Consider the following 18218-nt stretch of genomic DNA (forward strand, 5'->3'; position numbering starts at 1 on the left):
ACATTTTATTTTATACTAATTCTTATTTTATAATTAGGCATATAGTTAGACTAATCAGAGTTTTCCAAAAATATTCAATGAATAAATAGCTTTCATTTTAAAAGATATATCTAATGCCTTCAATTTATTTATTTACTTAAAAGCTGTGAGGTCCCTTCCATGAGGTGTATAAAATAAAAATTCACACACATCCCTATCGGTGGCATATTAATAGTACAAGCCACATTTTAAAGCTTGACACTTCTTGGTGCATAATTATTCAATTTTTCTCCATATATAGACACCACACCTTATTGTCAATAAATAATTCCACTTTAATGGCAAAGTAATAATTTAGACAGATACAGGGTGCACATTTGCAAAAAAATATATGCAAGCTGGTTTACAAGCTAGAGGAACAATAAACCAATAGAAAATACATCATCCAGTTAAGTCCATTGACACCAAGTACTTATTGTTGGGGCTTTACAAAGACTACAAAACTTTGCAGATGATTTATTTCACTGTTTCTGTCTATTTACATGATATGTTACATCAAAAATGTACAAAATATAAAATGTATACAGACAAATGTTTCACAAACTAGTTTAAGTTGTAAACTAGGTGGACCTACTGGGATGTATTGCAGGAATTTCTGTTTATGATCATGTTTGGACTGTGTTTCTCAAAATGGCAGGGAAAGATTAGCAATTTTCTTAGATCACATATTATACAAGGGCAACTAGTCACTCATCCAGCTACACGTATCGATGTTTCACAACAGATTTGATCCATGTTTGAGGCTTCAAAGTCAGGGTGACAAGTCTATGTGCATATATTCGGTTCAGATTTCCCGGAGGGCGATAGCACCGTGTAGGACCTATAGAGACTTAGTGACACTCTGAAAACTGCACAGATGTCTTGTGCTGTTATTGTTCTATAGCAACTGACCCCGTGAGTGGTCACAGAGAGTAGCACCAATTACACGTCCTGAAAGGAACACATTTTCACACGCATAGAACAAGTCTACACCATGGCCTAGCCCTTGGGTTTCACAAACTGAAAACCTGTCCTCTGTGTGTGGTGGTAACTTCTCCAATGACTCCAATCAGTTTGCATGCAATCTCTTTAAAGCCTGCCATGACAGATGCACTTTCAGACAGTTTTACTTTTCCAAAAATGTATTGGCTTCATGGACAGTTCTGAAGCATGCTCACTCTAGCACTGATAGCTCCTGCATAGTCATAGTAACTGTAAATACAGGACAAACACACCAGATAATAACAGCTTTGAGGATTTGCATTCTGTATTTGTTTGCAACGTACAGGAAATCTCAGCAAGTGAAACACCTCTTAACACCAACAGGATAAAATACAATTTTTTTGTGTTTGTTTTGATTTGTGCAAGTTTTTAAAATTATTATTTACAATACCTACCCAGTAGACTGTGCAAATCTAACCTTCTTTTACAGTATAAACGCTTCCCCTTCCACAGTGACTTCACTGCTTCAGTGTTCTTGAATGCTGAATTTCTCATGTACAACAACAGCAATCAAAACAACATGCTCAAAACTAAGAATAATAATTTAAAAAAAGAATAAGGGAGGAAAGCCGAATAGTTGTGCTCATGCTGCATCTAGTGCTTCCAGCTCTCCTGGATAAGAATTCAAAATCTCCCGCCTTCCGAAACTCTCTCCCCTAGGACTGGATGGAATTTAGCGCCACATGTCTTAGCTTTTAAGTGACAGTCAAAGAGGGTTTCTGGGTTACTTGAATATTTTAGAGGATAGGCAAAGCAATCTATTCACAAGGTAAAAATACTGATCTTTCTCCTATCCATTTCTTCAAAAAAAAAATATATATAGAGAGATGAGGCTACTGTGTTAACTGGTGTTGCTTCGTTGTAAATGAAAAGACAGTGGAAATTACCAATGGTTTAGGATTTAAACCAACTGTTAAACTGTTGTAGAAATCTGTTTTAAGGCAGTGAGACAGCACCATAGGAAATGTTCCTTCTTTCACTGAAAAGGCTCAAACAAATGAAGCCCTAAAAAAGCCTTTTGTCAGTGTTGACTAATAATTGGTATAAAACTCTTGTTAAAGGAGTGGGCAGGTGGTTTAAAAAGACCACTGTGGTAAAAACAACTTTATAAAACCTGTGACTCATATACTAAAAAGTTGGTGGAGCACATCATGTGGACATGGCCGTTGAGAATTAAATTGGCACTTCTCCAGCTTGCCACAGTAGTGTTTTTCTGGTGGTTGCACAATTCCATTTGTGCTTATGGAGGACTGGCCTCTTGGCTTCGTTTTGGAATGGGGTGAGCACACAACACAAACACTACTGGAGCCCTGTGACCAGCACCATGTGGCACAGAGGAGGTGGGCGGATCAGAGGAACGGACCCTGCTTGAGGATAACAGCCCCTCAGAGGAAAGAAAGGAAGGGACAAAAAAAGGTCTGCATTGTAAACTTTTAAAGAGGAAAAAAATAAAGTCCAGTTTGACTATCCCATGTGCAATCTATTCGGTTGCCCTGTCATTAGGGTCCTTTCCAGTTGATTAATGGAGCCTTATATCACTCCACAGATATAAAAATGCCTAGACATAAAATAAAGTTAAGTTTTCATTTCAATTGAGCATCTTGGCGGTTCAGACTTAGTCTTGCTGCCTCCTTGGAGACCACGACTCTGGGTCAGGGCCCTTGACAGGGTGCTTTCATACTGGCAGTGGTTTCGTGAAAATACCTTACAATTTAAACATTTTTTAAAAGCATAGTCTTTTCCCCTAATTTTTTTCCCCCTCTAGAGGGTAGATTCAAGAGATGACTCCAAAATGTCTTCCTGGTGGCTGGTGCTGTCGCTGTCACAGCTTTGTGTGCCCGAGTAATTGGCTGCTTCTTGGAGTTTCATTAGCATGTTCATCTGAAGAAAGAAAAAGAGACATCGATGAGGGCAATGATGCATCGAGTAAGCCAGCCCCATAAAATACACTGAGGAACCATCTCGTCCCATCCAAGTAAACGAGAAAACAATTTTAGATTTTTACTAGCTGCCCCTGGCTCCTACCCTATTTCTCCCAAATACAACTACAACACCAAACCATAAGGACAAAATAGGCCCTCTAGGTAGCTCTTTTATTTGGGGTTGTGAATGAATATGGCTCCAGCAGGGAGATGGGGAAGGAAACTGTATCACAGCTGGACATCTGGGCTCATTGCTGGAGAGTATGCCAAGCTTCGCAGCTTTTTGGCTGGGAGAAGCAGAAAGCACTGAATGGCAACTGAAAGTCGTGAATGTTCACACACACACAGTCCCTTGAGAAAAGAAGGGGATGGAGGGGAATGAAGCCAGCTGTTGCACACAGCACACCATCTGCCGTTTAGGAGCTGACCTCGAGAGGAGGTGACTGAATGAAGCAGACCATGAGTGTTTGATGAGGGAGAAGGAAAGAATCGCTGTCAAGTTTCTGTTGTTGCTGAATTTCTGGCTAAAATATGATTGATAGATCACTGAAAACAAAAACCACCTTCTGGAACAACAGCGGCTGTCTCAAGTTTCCCAGCCTTATAGGACACTGGTAATGTTTGTTCTAGTAAAAGGGACACATGCACGAGAGCACCCAGGGAGCAAGACAGCAAGCATTTCCATGTATTACAAAACAAAAGACAGCCACCTTGCTTGGATTTTGATAGATCTGCAGATCCACTGTTAGACAAGGATGTAAAGACAATAACAGTGTAAAAGCAAATTGTGGATAAATGGTTCAATGATTTCAGAAAGCACATAAAAATTGGCATGTGTCTTCATGAGGGTATGGACTTGTTTTCTTATCAAGGATTTCTATAAATTGTAATAATCTTTATATTATTTAACGTATGCTAACTTAATTATTTTATAAAGTAATCAAAATTGTTCTTTTTCCCCCGACTTGGAGATAGATATAGGGAATCTGATCCAACAGAAAAGAGAAATCTAAAAAAGGACTCTTTAAGTCATATGTTAGGCTATGCATGCTTGTGTGTTCATTGTAAAATGTGTATTCAAAAAATGCTTGTGAAATAAATGATAAACTGGTAATCACCAATTTCAGCAAGAATGCCTTTCTGGCAAAGAAGCTACAGTTATAGCATGTTTTAAAGTCATTTAAATATTCTTCAGGACAATATTTCTCAACATAATCTTTGGTCTAACTCTCTAAATTTATTAAATCAGCTACATAAGGATATGAATGAAAATTGTTGGTGATAACCTCTCAAACCCAGTAAGCCAAAAAGGCAAATGTCTCCATCAACACACTTTCTCTCTCTCCCTTTCGCTCTCTCTCTCATACACACATACACACACACACGCCTACCTTCATGCACATTCATATTCCCTCCCTCCTTTCTTATGCCAGTTCTTCCCTCATTAGTAGCTGGCTGTATGTTCAAGCATTTGGGTGAAGATGATTTGTAAAACAGAACTGTGTTTTGAGCATCCTCCTGATTTACTACGAGTAGAAATGGTGAAGGGGGTCTGTTTAAAGGGTTATGATTCAATCTCTGTCACAAATGTTCGAAATCACTTGAACGCTGAATGTTATAAAAGGTTTATAGTGTAACAACAGTGTTATTAAAGTCTTAATTTTAGAAAATGGTGCCATATAGTAAATATGTTCCATTAGAAGAAGTTCCGAATCTCAGATTCATAATAAATGTGTACAAAGAATTTTCTTTGCCTTCTCATAGTGTTGCTTTGTGCATTCAAGTCAAAGGAGATTACAAGAGGACGGTAAGGCCGCGTATGATCCCAGAGTCACTGGGATAGACCATTATTCTCTACAAAACTATTTCCCTCCTCTTCTCCCTGCTTCTTCCCCATACCCACAGTCATAAATCTAATGTCTATCATGTGTAACACTTGGTCAGATCCTTACCATCTCTGGTATTTACAAATCTGCTTGTCTCCCAGCCTCCATGTCCTTCAATCTGTCCTCTATTCTGTTACAAAGTGATCTTGATAAACTGCAAATCTAACTAGGTAAGTCCCCTGCTCAAAAGCCTTTGGTGGCTCCCCATTGTCTGTGTGATAAAGTTTTAACTTCCTACTAAGATAAACAAGGCGTGGCATGATCTAGAAATTGTAGACTTTTGTAGCTTTAATTCCTCCTGCCCCTTTTGTCCTAATCCCACCAATTTGTATACAGCTCCCTAAACTCATTGTTTTTATTATACTGTTCCACGTTTCACCTGCTTTTTCCTTAATTTTGGATTTTCTTATCCAACGACATGATGAACTGCTATTCATCCTTCCAGATCTAGCTCAAGCATCTCCTCTGTGAAGCTTTCTCCTAATCACTTCCTCACAACTTTACCTAGCATGTACCTCTATCATCATTCTACTATAATTATATTGGTAGATGTCTCTTTCCACCACTGGACTGAGAACTTCTTGAGATCAAAAACAATATCTTGTTTATATCCTGAACACCAAGTCTTAGCCTTGAATGTACTTATTACTTATTAGCATTTGTTGAATGAATGAATGAGTTTGTTGACGATGAATACACATTGTATTTTTAAAATACAGCAAGAAGTGCCAAAAACTTGCATCCTTGTTCAGATTCAAAAACATATTTCTGACAATAAATAGTGAGCTTTTTCCTAATATTTCTGATTTATATTAACTGCAAATATATTTTTACCTTATGTCAGAAATTATAGAAATATAGAGAAATAAAAGCAGACATAAAATATTTACTTTCCTATCAGAATGTGCCTGATCCAAAGATTTATTTTTAGATGATGTCTTTTGCCATTGAACATGTCAGATATCATAACGTCCTGTTTCTTAGGCTGTTTGGTTGAGCAGCAGATTAGGAATCAAGAGATTTTTTTATCACAATTCTCACTCAGAATGGGAGATTCTGGATCTCTTTTCTGTACTAGAAGACAAGAGCATTCAGAGCTGAGGAAAAGAGTGCTGGATGGGTTTAGCTATGGGAATCAGGAAAGTTGAGGGCAACCCCTAAGGGTCCCAATACGTTACAGAGTAACTCTCAAAACAAACTCCATAAACACATGTCCCTAGCTGAAACGGACACAGTATATCAAAACTGCAGAGATAGAACTAGAATTTATTTAAAAAATCGATGAAATAACCCATACTTGTACCTAAGGCTTATATTTACTCTATTAAATTTTAACCATCCTATCAACAATTATTTAGTGTATACTCACAATTATGCTGGATTCAAACCAATTCCACCACCACTGTTGATTTCTAACTATGTATGAGCTAAAGGGTCAGGTACCTGCTATAAAAATATAAGGCCAGGCCCGTTAGGAGTTTGTAGTTTAGAGCCAAAGGCCTATATAGGAGGTCCATGGACTCTAGGAAGGTCTATGTACATATTTCAGTGACTCTGTGAACCCTTTGAAATGGTATGCAAGATTTTCTGTGTGTGTGCATTTTGTTAGGGAAAGGATCTTGAATATTAATCAGATTGTTCACATGTAACCCTCAAAACGTTAAGAATGATCAGCTGAGATGATGATGATGATGTATCCGTGCTGGGGTTGTGGGAGTAAGGATATTCCATAAAATATCAAGTCATTTTATGTTCTCGGGTATAGTCATAGGTTACGGTTTTTAATCATTTCCTTTTTTGTTTGTTTTAAGTAACAAAATGGCGTTTATTTCAGTATCTCTTCTTTCTGTATTGGCTGTGCAAGTCCAATGATTTCTTTAGTCATAGAATGGTAACCTAATAAACATATTACATTTGATACCAATCTACAGAAAGTCATCCATAAAAATAAAAAATACATTAAAAAAATGTTTTTCCTAATATCATGTATTTAATATTTTCGGAGTGCTCATACTTTAGAGTTTTATCGACTTTTATTAAGCCATACATGATTGCAAATTGAGCAAGGCAGGAAGAATAACTTCCCTTTGATTTCCAAATCAGTTTATTCTTCTCCACTGTAGGCAACAGATTAGTTCTAAATTTAGTCAAACTAGTTGATATGTGTAAAATATTCTTTAGTTCTCTAAGTATACATTAGATTAATTCTTTTGGTTTTCATTTAAGAACAAAATTCAGTTTTCTCTTAAATACCTAGTAAATCGAGTTATGCCATGTTTAAAATTTATTTACGCAATTTTATGCATGATAAGGGAAAAATTATGGTCACAGAGTTCAGGCTTGCTTTCAGTTTTTCTTGATTATTATTTATTTATTTATTTATTTGTGAGGAAGATTAGCCCTGTGCTAACATCTGCCAATCCTCCTCTTTTTCTGATGAGGAAGATTGGCCCTGGGCTAACATCTGTGCCCATCTTCCTCCACTTTATATGGGATGCTGCCACAGCATGGCTTGCCAAGCAGTGCGTCGGTGCGCACCCGGGATCTGAACCGGGGCGAACCCCGGGCCACTGCAGTGGAAAGCACGCACCTAACTGCTTGTGCCACCAGGCCGGCCCCTCTTGATTATTTTTAAGCATGCAAATTTCATCTTTCATTTTAAGAATTTCACCCAGTGAAAGCAGGCCAAAGGTAAAAGAATTATAACTGAGTATCAATATCAGGACAGCCCCAAATAGTACCTGGGATAACCAATGTCTTAGATACAAATGACTAAATATTAACAGCTACTCCTTAACTACTTGTTAACTACGACTACTCTGTAGTCAAAATTATAAGGAAAAATCTATCAGCTTCTTACCAGGGGATCCCCCTCCGTGTCAGTCTGTGGAATGTGCTTTGAGGTTGTGGCTTCCTTAGTGGATATGCAGCCCTCATATCCAACATCTTCTGGTCGCAGCTGAAGTAACGCTGGGCCCTCCTGAGGCAGAGACGCTGAGCTCCACGGGTATGTATCAAGCACCCACTTTGAGGGATCTTCCCAAGGAGCACGTTTCCCATACATCTAAAAGGTGATCACATATTTAGCACACATAAAATACATTTCTATTCAGTAAAACGGGTGACTACTAATTGAGTGATTTCTTTGCTCATTGAGTTCTTATGAGACTTTCCAGGGAATTAAGTGCCCATATACAATTTTCCAGATTTTAAACATATATCTGTCTATATAGTTCATTTTAACTTGAAGGCTGGACAAAGTGAAGCTGACTCTCTGGGATAGATGATCAGCATTTGGGGGTGAGTATGAAGGACGCTTATTTTAAATACATGTTGAAATGACTGCCTACATTTATCTTTATTAGCAATTTTACAAACCAAAAGAAAACTCAAAGTTGAGAAAGAAAAGCTCCAGCTATGGAGGACTGAAGAAAGCCACGCTTAACACTAAATAGAGTTCTCTACTAAAGTGCATTTTGGAAAGATGATGAATAAAAGAAAAGAGACTTCTTTTTCTCTGTCTAGTTTACTCAAACTTTCTTCGAGAACAAGAATACTTTCTCTGATAAGCATTTTCCTCAGATTAACTTCCTCTCAATGCTTCCTGTAAAAACTCTTTTTAGATGTTTATTTATAAGACTACCAGTAAAAGAGGAGAAAAAAAGGGAAATGGAAACATCAACATTGTAAGGACTCAAATGGGGGGAAATCAATAAGAGAGTGATGATAAAGCTGGTTCAAGTACCGGCCCTGGAGGAGAGGAAGATGAATCCAAGAGACGTTACAAAGTTTCCAGCTAGAAGCAAAGCCAAAAACAAACTGGGAAGGGCTCCCTGGGGAGACAGAGGTGGATGGGACTTTGTAAAAAAGCATAAGACTACAGGCGGACAGAAAGTAAAGTTAAAATTAAAAGAAGAGGGCAGTAACAGGGATACACTAGTTCTTTAATGTGCTTCCCCTTCCCCTTGAGCTGCTCCACTGAGGGCAATCCTGGTTACCAGGTGCATATTCGGTCATAGGTGGCATTCTGTGTGGTGTCCTATGTGGCTTAGTGTGGTTCAGTGAGACGAAAGCAAAATGGTGGACACTGACACCATGAAAGGTCCATGGGCTGCCTTGGAATTGCCTTTTGGGTTTTTCCTGGAGGAGTGGTATGAAGTTGTGGCAGCCTTGCCTTAAAAAAAAGGTTCAGGTCCTGCCATCTGTGTATTTCCCTAGGAGATGATGACAAAGGTAGAAATCATTAGTTTTTTTTTTTTTATTGTTCTGTTGTTTTAGAGCAGAGGTTTTCTCTTAGTTAAAAACCTACTTTAAAGAGGATTTAAAACACAGCTTGCTATACAACTTAAACTAATTGAAGAAAAATGTGTAATTCTTGGAAAGCAAACGTTATACAAAGAATATGAAAGTCTACAATCAACTGATGCCAGTCTTTTAAAGAATCGTCAAGGTCAGTAAAATTGAAGGTGACCCATAAAAAGCTGTTTAGGCCTAATTCTGTATTTCAGAGTAAAACAGATACTATAGAAAAAGAATTGAAAGAAGAGAAATTTCAACATGCAGAATGAGATGAGTTGATTGTCGACATTTTAAGAAAGATAGAATCACCAGAATAAAAATCAAAATCCACTGCATCACTAGTGTTTTTTCCAACTAGAACATCTGGCAGAGAGTAGTCTCCACATGGTTCCTCACCAAAGCTTCAGCTTTCATTTGAAAAGAGGTTTTCCTGTTTGTTTCAACTCAGATTTTCATCTTTGCACTCATGCTTTGTTTCTCCACCTCTTGCTCCAATTCATGATTCTTTTTCGCCAGTAGATCCGACGGAATGGTTCAAGACATACGTGATTCCTTTCCTTCCTGCCTCTCTAGAAGGCATATATGGACCACCCAGGAATATCACCTGCCAGCGGACTTCTGGCTGGGCACATCCTTTAGTAGCAATGAGAATTGTCTATCCACCAAAAGGTTTTCCTTTTCATCTCTCCTGTGTGCTAGATTTTCTCCCCATACTCCCTACATCATGGCTGATTCAGCCTTCACACTAACCTACTACTCAACATCCGGATCCACAGCAAGGCATTTGAGACATTTTTATCCCTCTTCAAAAATAATTTTGAAGTATCTCTCAGTTTTAGTTTGGGAAACTAGTGTTACTTTAGTGATTATACTTTTGCCCGAATGGAAGATTTATAGAATTATAATTCTCAGGAGAGTATTTTATAAGTAATATTAATTTAAATATTAAAAAAAAAACTCATGCACTTTAAAAAAATGAGATCTAAGGAAACTAAGCATTTTTAGGTATTACTGTTTTTGAATTTTTAAAAAGCTTCTTTATCTTTCTATGTATTAGCAAACAAATGTGAAATAAGAATTTCATATATCAAGACTTAGATAATAGTTTATTAATATTGGAACTGTATCTAGAGAATAACTAATTTATTTACATATTAATTTTAAAATTATGAATATTATAAATAAAATTTCATAATTTTTTTTTGTATAAATGATTGAAATTCAGAGACTCAACCCACATCTTAAGCAGCATAATAGTTTTAGAGGAATCCTGAAAAGTGACATGTTATACTTGAGATATAAAAACCTTTGGTACAGTCTTTTATTTTGTTGGAGCCCTTTTCTGGGGCTAGATTGGTTCATACCCTTAAAAAGATGAAAATGGGTTATTTAAATCTGGAGTGGAACCAATCGATGGCATTCTTCAGGATCATTATCTCTGAGTGTTCAGAACATCCTTGTAATATTCATCATGTTCACCAGCACCATAGTGATTATTCTAAATAGCTGTCATGGTACTAGGTGAGGAGAGCGTGATGGTAAAAGAAGGTGAAAGGAAGGAAAATAGATACCCAATTTTTTAAACAGTAGAAGAAAGACTTAACACAGTATTGCAGATGACAATATGTGAAAAGCATGAACTATATCTTAATTCTAGTAGCAATTGTAATAACCAGAAATAGAGGTGCTTAAGTAAAAACTGCCCAAACTTTGACTGAGATATTGAAAAGGAGACTGGATTCTTCTACAATAACTTGGGTGATTATGCAACACAAATCTTAAAGATTTATCCTTGAATTATATAATTCTACAATTCCATGAACTTTCAACTCCAATTTAAGGAAATAGCAAGACTGATGGAAAAGGGATAATATATTTTGTTGAAGAAACAGGGTTTTCTTATTAAGTGATATATTTTGACTTTGTACTTAAGAGTAAATAGAAGGGCTGGTTACCTCATGATGTAAGGTAGATGAGAGGAATAGCAGAGATGCTGCTAAACCAAACTGTCTTAGATAAAAAAGTCAACTGTGTTAGAATTTAGAGCACTTGCTCCAAAATAATAAAGGATCTTGAAGTTGGTGTTAAAGGGCTTCAACCAACGCAATACACTGAAAGCAGAGAACGCATAAGCAAATACTACTTATTGCAAATACTACTTATTGCAAATATATGATAAGAGAATAAGTAATCAAGGCCCATGTAAACATGCTTGTATTACAAGATGTAGGGTATAAGATTATAAGATATGCAATTAACTGGATATCTAATAAGAACAGTCTGTAAACACCCATGGCAATAAAATTGGCCTTAAATGTGTAGTTGTTAGAATAACTGTGCTTTCTCTTTCTCCTACATATTTATTCTCAGAACAGAAAAAAGTATTGTATATTAGTTGCTCTTTAAAACTTTACAACAATATTTATATCATTCATGCCTTTAATTTTCTGCGTATGCCCAGAGAAATGAATGGTTTTTGTTTTTAAAATGATGATTTTTTTTGCTTTGTTTTTTATACAGCAAAGAAAATTGAGTACTATACCTGAAGACCTTCTCTCACTGCCTCCAGAATATAAGGTACCAACGAATAGTTCCAGAGATCCATGAACCACACTCTAGAACCTTCTACATCCATGGGGCAAGGAAGGAAAAGTCGGGGACCTAAGAAGAAACAAATAACACAACATTTTTGAGAACCATTATGTTTAGCACTCTAAACACATATTTAGACACCATTTTGGGGAAATTAATATATTTCTTTCAGGATTCTTAGAAAATTATAATCTTAGCCAGTTTGATTGCTATTAAAGTAAGTTTTACTGAAGAACCAATCTCCAGGACTCTCTTTTCTTTTTACACTAAAATCTTAATCTAAAAAATAACAGAATGAGAAGAAACCTCAAAAGTCATAATTCAGTCAACCTGCCCCATTTTACAAATGATAACCCTGTGCTGAAATGAACTGCCAAATATAAACTATGTCATTATTTACAGAAATGGGCCTCAGTCTTGGTCTTCTGATCCCAAAGATAGAATTCTTATTTCTAATTTACACTATGTCTTTAGTGAGTATGTCTTTACGATCCATAACAATAGGAAGGGTTCTTTTATACATGCAACTTAAGAACAATTACAAAAATAAACATCTTTATGCCAACTGAAGAGAAATAATTCAAACAATTTTGTCTTCATGAAAAATACAAAACACCTAATTTATCTATAAAACACTTAAATTATCTCTAGCTAAAATATTGTCGCACAACTATATTTGACACGAGCCATTAGCTAAAATTTGTTTTTAGCATAAAAAAGTTATTCTAAACAGATATAATTTATTTCAAATGGTTATCTGATTTTTAGATTTTCGTCTACATTAAACATTTGATATTGGTAATATTTTAGTAAACCGTAATTGTCAGACAAAATTAGTCTGACTGGAGATGCAAAGCTTAGAAGAAGGCAAACGTTCAGAAAGGAGGAAAGAAAACTTAAATCTTTGGAAGTTTGAAAACATTAGCGTCACTTGTCATTTTCTATCATCCAATCTGTCCATCTTTACCACAGACTCTTTGTTCCTGGAAAATGGCATATTGCAGTTTTGGAACTTACCAATGGTAACATCAGAAGAACTGTGTGTTTCCAAAAAACTGTTGAGATGATGCCATGTCTTAGGAATCCAATCTATAATTTTGACTAGGTCATTATTGCGTATGTTCCTTTCAATTTCTACCTCTATCAGTTTCCTTCGAAGATACCTGCCTAAAAAGCCTTTCACTGGTTCCGTGTGGTTTGCACATAGTACCCACCTACAAAAAGAAAAAAAAAATCAGCAATCTTTCTATAAATTAAATTTTAAGTCCACAGTGATTCTCCTTCCAATATAAAACAATAACGTTCCTATTTCAATTGGTGGCCACATTTTAATGATTAAAGGGGTTAGGAGGTCTATTAGCATTAGAGCTATGGTGTGACTAACTTTTCTTTTTGAGCTAAAGAGAAGCTCATGTGCGTCAGAAGGAGTGGGAGTGTGCACGCTGAGCACTCCTCCGCAGGAGAATCACAAATCCTGAAATAGGAAAGCTCTTCACATTCCTCACACTTAGAAGAAAAGTGCTCTACTTTAGCCGGTGACATAGTGAGCAGGAAAAACATTTCTTTTTTTTTTTTCTTTTTAAAGAAACACTTCTGATTACAGGTTGAGGATCACAAAATGTCCTCTTGAAAAAAGAGTGTCGGAAGAAGTGAGAATTATTTTCACACCACAGGTCACCACTGGCAGGATTTGTCAATGTACAAATGGAAAACAACAACCAAAAGCAAACAGAAAGAGTCAATACAAAAAAAAATTAATTTATCTTTACCTGAAATTGTGATGCAGCTCTAGATTTGGTGATGAAGAAACTCCTTGATTCATTGTCCCAATAATGTATGGACTGGAAAAAAAAAAAGAATAGAAAATGTAGATATTCTGAAGGTAAAAGAGATTAATACATTAAAATTGTCATAGAAAACAATTTAAATAAATATGGATTATTACATTTTAACATTAGGCTTTAAAAGGGTATTTTGATAATGTTAGGTTGGAAAATGACAAAGATCACTGAACTAGAAATTAAGATTTGGGGTTCCAATTTCAGCTCTGGCATCCCAGACAAGCCATTTTCCCTCTTTGAGACTCAGTTTACTCATCCATAAAATAAAAAGGTTAGATAGAATAATCACAGTGGTCTCATCCCACTCTAACATCTTATGACCCTTATGTTTATAATCAAATTCATTAATTTTTCCACTTTTATTATTTCATGGTTATTTTAAAGGTTCTAAACAACATGAGAGAATTTATATTCTTGTTTCAATGTTTATTTTATGCTGATCTATTTTTAACATTTTTTAAATCTCTAGCAGAGATTAATTAATTGGGATATTGGCACCATTAAAATTAATAATTACATTGTTGCTCTTATGTGTCCTTTCTTTAGTGGCCATGCTAGAGTGAATCTCAAGTGGGTTTCTAGATTTTTTTATACCCTACTTGAACTTTTTATTTCATTGTAAATAGTTAAAAATTAGACGCATTAATGGAGACAGTTATTTCTTTTTTTTTTTCTTTAAATCAACTTTTCAAGTTTTCTTTTTTAGGAAGATTGGCCCTGCACCAACATCTGTTGCCAATCTTCCTCTTTTTCTTTTTTCTCCCCAAATCCCCAGTACATAGTTGTATATCATAGTTGTAGAGTTGTAGGACTTCTATGTGGGACGCCACCTCAGCAGGGTTTGATGAGATCTGTGCCCAAGATCCAAACTGGCAAACCCTGGGCGGCCGAAGCAGAACACACAAACTTAACTGCTATGCCACCAGGCCAGCCCTGAGTGTTATTTCTAAATGTATTAAACTTATCTCTACAGGAAGGTTGAATTTGAACTTTGATATGGACTAAGAATGAAACCAGAGCTCTGAAGCCTCATTCTAGCTCTTAATTTCCCTGCTCCAAACATTCCATCACTGAGATTGGTCTCCCAGACCATCAGCATATCTGTAGAAGCTAACATCATCAAGTAAATCATGTTTCCATAGAAATGCCTGGGACATAGTTGTTGAATGAATAGAGGTTCTTAGGAATACATAGGGATCTTTGGAAATATGGTATTATATTAACAAAGGCTTCTCAAATTAATGGCATCTGTTATAGGTCTTAAAAGGAATAAAGGAACAAGAAAGCAAATTTAATCACCATTTTTTCATATTTCATCATTCAAAATATTTCATAAGCATACCATTTGTTGTATTTACAGTTGAGAAAACCATTGAAGATATCACTCAAGGAGCCCACATGGTGAAGATTATCAAGAATTATGACAACTGGGAGCTCCACACCATTATTATCAGCACTGCACTGTTCAGCCAGGTTGGCTAGATACTGTTGCAATTCCTTTAAAAATATAAAGAAAACAAATACCTCAATAATAAATTTATACCAATGGCAAACGATTCATAGTTTAGGAACAGCACACTTTATCTTCCATCCAGGATCTTTGATTAAAACTCATAGATCATTCCATTGATATAAAAACTTATTCTACAAAGCAAAAAACAGACAATGCTGAGAGGGCACATTTTTTAAAGGAAAGAGACAAGCCATACAGGAACACCAGCAGCAAATACAAAACTGTAAACACAGGCAAATTACATAGTTGTTTTCTCCCCAAAAGAAAAGCAAAAAAAGAGCTCTGCATATGCGCTCTTATGATAAACCACAAATGCTGAGACTTCATTCCTGTATTTGGTATTTCAATGATAAAAGTGGATTTTAGCAAATCTTATAATTTCAAGTGTAGACTAGATCCAAAATGGCACCAAGTTTCCACTAATACTTGAAACGTTTTAATTCCAATTAATTTCTATGGGGTGAATCTGAAAGCACAGCCCCAGGACTCGGATAAAAGTGTGGTTGTTTATTTATTTATTTATAATCTGCATGCAACTGCTGTAATTTTAAACAAAGATGAAATTTGTTATATTTCACTGGGTCTCTTGACAGCAGCATTTAGCATTTCTTGAGCTTCTTGGTTCTTTTACAGGTATTATTCCTTTCTAATGGCTTTTAATCTAAATATGATAACCTGTTTGCTGATTGACTGCTCTCACAGATGGGTAGGCCAGGAACATAATTAGGTTTCTTAGAATTATCCTAATCAGTAAGAGCATTTCCATAATATTTGCATATTTACAATGACATTTTCAATTTGTAAAAGTTGCTGAGGGTTAAAAAACAATTCCATGATCCCAATTTCTGGCAGCCAGGTAAACATGTGAACCATTTACCGTAGATAAAACCTCCCTCTGTCTATAATACCACTTTTAGAACTAAGCGTAGAAAGGAATAAACAACAATAGCCAGCGTTTCAAGGTATTTAGTAATATATTCATTTAAGTTCAAGTATAAAGTTTATTAAAGAACTAATGCACTATTTATCTTATATTGAGCAAAATCACATAGAATAAATATTGCCTAAATCAGAGAATACAAAAAAATATGTTTAAACTAGAGAATAGTCTGGAGTATTTCATTTACCTTAGGAGAAAAAGTGGAGTTTATGTCAATAATCTAGCTATATTAAGTCACTCATTCATTCATTTATAAAATATTCACTGTTTATCTACTATGTCCATGGCCCTAGACCAAATCTTGGGGCATACAAAAATAATGATGCTTTGTTTAACATTTATTAGGAACTGAATCAAATACTTTTCTGGTCATAGGGGTTAAAAAGGACAATCAGACTGTCTTCCCCTGTAGGCTTTAAGAGTTCTCACATTAGGGACTGAAATTTAAATATGATAAATCATTTGAATATGATGTCCTAGTGTATTAAGAGCTATAAGAGGTCACGGGAGGAGATTTCGCCCAGTTGGTGGGTGTCAAGGAAAGCTTTATGGAGGAGGTAACGCCAGAGCTTGGGAGGGTGGTATGTACACACGCAACTAATGAACTTAAAAAATGCAATGTGAAACATTCCGTGAGAGAGGCTAAAGGAGGTTTGTGGTCTATAGGAGGGAGAAGGATTAATTCCAACTAGGAGATCCTGACGGACTTCACAGGCAGGTGAAATTTGAGAAGGATTTTGAATAATAAGTAGAATTACAAATGATAAGCAAACAGTTATTTATTCTTTCAACACACCTTTAGCAAGCACATGGTAGGTGCTTGGTAGGTGCCACCTACCATGTGGCAGGTACTCTGGCACCAAGGATTCAGAGATTATTTCTGTATTCCAGGAATTTAGAGTTGATAAACAGAAAGGCAGGTCAACGAGTAAAATCCCAATAGTGTTGTAAGTGAAATGTACAAAACACTATAGGGAAACTTAAGAGAGGCATCTAACCCAGTCTTAAGGTTCAGAGAACAACAGGGTACAGAAGGGGAAATTATTGAAGTTTAAATAATAAAGAAAGAGAGCTGGAAGGTATGAATATGTAATGTGTTTGGGGAAATAATAAGTGTCTGTTGTTACAGGAGAAAAAGTACATGGTAAGGTGATCACAATGAAAGACAAAATAGACTTTGAATCTATGCAGAGGAATTTGGATTTTACTATAAAAACAACTGTGAACCATTGATATGTTGTTTATTTTTCAGTACGGGAAAGCAATTTATTTATGAAATGTGAAGGATATGATGATTAATTAGAAATGGAAAAAGCATTCAAGAAGCTTATTGCTCAGAATAGAAAGTTAGGCATGTATATATATAACTATAAACTATAGTATAAAATATAAAATACATTACTTCAAAAAAGTGTACACCAAAGATTTTGATCAGAACCTGCAGAGATTACTTGTAGCTACTGGGAAAGACATTCCAGTAGCAGTATTATCTTCTAATAACCCTTAATTTTTAAGATTAGGTCATGTTTTGATGCTTAAAAATGAAAGAAGAGCTTTCTAAATAGAGGGAGAAGAACAAAGGCAGAAACATAAAAATATGATATCCATGTAGGAAAGAACTAGTAATACATGTTTTGTGACTATAAATAGTGGTAAATAAATCAGAAAGGAAGGTTTGCAACCTTGAATGATTGGTAAGGTTACTGGACTTTTCCTATTGGCAACGAAGAAACATTGAATATTCAGAGGATATGAGTAATATAGTCAGAATCGTGATTTCAAAGAGTGGTAAGTATATTGTAAAGAAGGAAGAAAAGACAGTCAAGAGAATACTGAAATTGTTGAAGCCAGGAGACACTACAGGACTCAAGAGGGATAGCAGAAGTGTGGGAAGATTTTTGATTTAGTGCAAGAAAACAATGGAAAAACACTGCAAGATTTTAATGTGGTCAGATTTTAATTACAAAAAGATACTCTATTCTCCTTGAGGTGAAAGAATAACGACAGGAAGAGAAAGAAGGCAAATTTAACAGAAGTTGTGATCAAGCAGTTAGAAAAGAACTGCAGTAGTCCAAGTAACAGAGAGTATTAACTTGGATGGGAGGTGGTGGGAGTAAAGATGGATGGAAACTGGCATTCCTAAACATGTATATTTATGCTAATAGAAACATTTGTAAGCTAATAGAAAGGTCGACTATATGGGAG

The 18218-nt window shown here is 35.8% G+C and overlaps 1 protein-coding gene across 4 annotated transcripts in view; it reads right to left on the reverse strand.

The window, feature by feature from the left end:
* Nucleotides 1–275: 275 nt before the first annotated feature.
* The window catches only part of NAV3 (neuron navigator 3), a 558397-nt gene continuing 540454 nt past the window's right edge, over nt 276–18218 (reverse strand). For all 4 annotated transcript variants that reach the window (XM_058568737.1, XM_058568736.1, XM_058568735.1 and 1 more), the window contains 6 exons: nt 14903–15057; nt 13489–13560; nt 12737–12933; nt 11670–11788; nt 7689–7892; nt 276–2901 (listed from right to left, as the gene is read on the reverse strand). In XM_058568737.1, coding sequence (XP_058424720.1) covers nt 2782–2901; nt 7689–7892; nt 11670–11788; nt 12737–12933; nt 13489–13560; nt 14903–15057 — 867 coding nt within the window. In that variant the 3' untranslated portion in view covers nt 276–2781. The remainder of the gene's footprint in view (nt 2902–7688; nt 7893–11669; nt 11789–12736; nt 12934–13488; nt 13561–14902; nt 15058–18218) is intronic.

The sequence above is a fragment of the Diceros bicornis genome, chromosome 25 (genome assembly GCF_020826845.1).
Source record: "Diceros bicornis minor isolate mBicDic1 chromosome 25, mDicBic1.mat.cur, whole genome shotgun sequence".
NCBI classification, from domain to species: domain Eukaryota; kingdom Metazoa; phylum Chordata; class Mammalia; order Perissodactyla; family Rhinocerotidae; genus Diceros; species Diceros bicornis.